The sequence below is a fragment of the Notothenia coriiceps genome, unplaced genomic scaffold (assembly GCF_000735185.1).
Source record: "Notothenia coriiceps isolate Sejong01 unplaced genomic scaffold, NC01 NC01_scaffold00022523, whole genome shotgun sequence".
Taxonomy (NCBI): Eukaryota; Metazoa; Chordata; class Actinopteri; order Perciformes; family Nototheniidae; genus Notothenia; species Notothenia coriiceps.
In genome coordinates, this window is record NW_011355224.1 from 1 (window position 1) to 2,173 (window position 2,173).

Below are 2,173 nucleotides of genomic sequence, written 5' to 3' on the forward strand. Positions count from 1 at the left end.
CTCCAAACCCGGGGAGAGAGCACCGTCAGAGTCCGGGGATCAGAGCTCCAAACCAGGGGAGAGAGCACCGCCAGAGACCGAGGATCAGAGCTCCAAACCCGGGGAGAGAGCACCGTCAGAGTCCGGGGATCAGAGCACCCAGCCTGGGGAGAGAGCACCGTCAGAGACCCCCTCTGAGAGCACCCAGCCCGAGACCCCCTCTGAGAGAACCCAGCCCGGGGAGAGAGCACCGTCAGAGACCCCCTCTGAGAGCACCCAGCTTATGGAGGTATCAGAGTCTGGTTCTGAGATAACCCAGCCCATGGACAGTTTAGCAGCAGGGTCTGGTGCCCAGCTGGTGGACTTGTTGCAGAGCTGCCCAGAACAGACCCTCCTGCTGGGCTCAGAGTTCTCCGGGCTGGGTCCAGACCTGGCCAACACCACCATCATCTACGTGCAGGCGGACGGCAGCCTGGTGGAGGGGTCGGGTCTGACGGCTGAGGAGCAGCAGGCCCTGCTGGAGCAGCTGACCCAGCAGCAGGTGGTCCAGGTCTCTGACAGCGAGGCGGCCCAGCTACTGCATCAGAGCCAGCTGCTCAGAACCACCACGACCCACAACACAGCTCTGGACCCCAGCCAGCTGCAGCAGGTCATCAACCAGGTCACCAAGTCCCAGCAGCAGGTCCAGGTCCCCCAGCAGAACCTTAAGCAGGTCCAGGTCTCCCAGCAGAACCTGAAGCAGGTCCAGGTCCCCCAGCAGAACCCCCAGCAGGTCCAGGTCCCCCAGCAGAACCTGAAGCAGGTCCAGGTCCCCCAGCAGAACCTGAAGCAGGTCCAGGTCTCCCAGCAGAACCTGAAGCAGGTCCAGGTCCCCCAGCAGAACCTGAAGAACGCCTCCCAGCAGCTGAAGACTGCAGCCCAGCAGGTGGCCATGCAGACCGGAGGCTCGGTGCAGGTGATCCAGAAGAAGGTGAGTCAGACGGGGTCCTGGTCCAGGTCCAGGAGCTGCCTGAGCTGTTGATTATTCTCTGTGTTAATGCAGCCTGTAGACCAGGGTCAGACTCAGCCAGATCACAGCATAATAACCTGTAAACAACAACATGTTCACATTTAAAGAACAACTCCAAGGTTAAAGACACCAGTGAATAAATTTGTAACGAAAATGATAAATACACTAGATTTTAAAAAATATATACAGAAATATACACTACAGTGACATCTGGCGTCGTTTTTGTAAGAAATGTTCACTTCCGCATAAAAAAGCCTCGGCACGTGACCTCCCGCGTGTGACGTAACACGGGGGAAACAAGGGGGAGAGCGGCCGGTGTAACGTATTAATAAACATGGATCCCAATGCTAGCTTTGACACAGAAGACACAGAAGAAGTTGAACATGAATATTCGAATGCATATGACGGACCACAACCTTATAATTATGAGCCTGCTAGGCGTCCAAGAGACCAGGAGCAGCCAAGGATTAGAAGAAATAACGGCCATCGGAGAGAAATTGAGCTGTGGTGTGAGGAGAACCAGTGGAGAACTGGGCAGCTATCTTGGTGAGTGACCGGCGTTAGCTACAGAATGTTAGCTAACGTCACATCACAACATTGTGAAGTTAGCTATCATATATCAGGCTATAACTAAAGTAGCATTGATAATATAGTAACGTTACTGGCAGGACTGTTGATACTGATCCATAACAGAAACTAATGCGCAAGTATCAGCCGTATCTCGCGTTACCTAATGCAACTCCACACTACGGTGCTGTGTACCGGAGGTGAGACGCGAGATACGGCTGATACTTGACGATCTGGCGGAGAAAGGTTGTGGAGCCTCCGTTGATATGCCGTTGTAAATGGCTTGATGGAAAGCAGGTGTGTAGTCGGGGAGGGTGCACAGCTGATTGCAGCAGGTGAGAGGAGGTTGAGCCGGGAGCCAGGAATGACAGCCACCACGCCCACACAAACAATACAGACAGGGGGAAACAAACAAACACAAAGGAGACGGCTGGAGCAGTACAGCCACCACAGCGTTACCTAATGCAAATCCACACTACGTCTTACGGTGCTGTGTACCGGAGGGGAGGGAGAGAGCAGCGAAGGGGGGGAGAGAGATGTAATACGGTTTCCTGATAAAGCTGTGGAGAGTATGTGCTGCAGGGAGGTGGATGCACAACGCACCCAGGAACGAACGCT

The 2,173-nt window shown here is 54.4% G+C and overlaps 1 protein-coding gene across 1 annotated transcript; it reads left to right on the forward strand.

Annotated features, from left to right (window-relative positions):
• The first annotated feature begins 6 nt into the window (after positions 1–6).
• Positions 7–1,000, forward strand: LOC104954008 (putative mediator of RNA polymerase II transcription subunit 12). Its single transcript, XM_010781055.1, has 2 exons — positions 7–787; positions 818–1,000. The coding sequence occupies exons 1-2, from the start codon at positions 263–265 to the stop codon at positions 998–1,000; spliced, it is 708 nt and encodes a 235-aa protein (XP_010779357.1). The 5' UTR covers positions 7–262.
• The last annotated feature ends 1,173 nt before the right edge of the window (positions 1,001–2,173 follow it).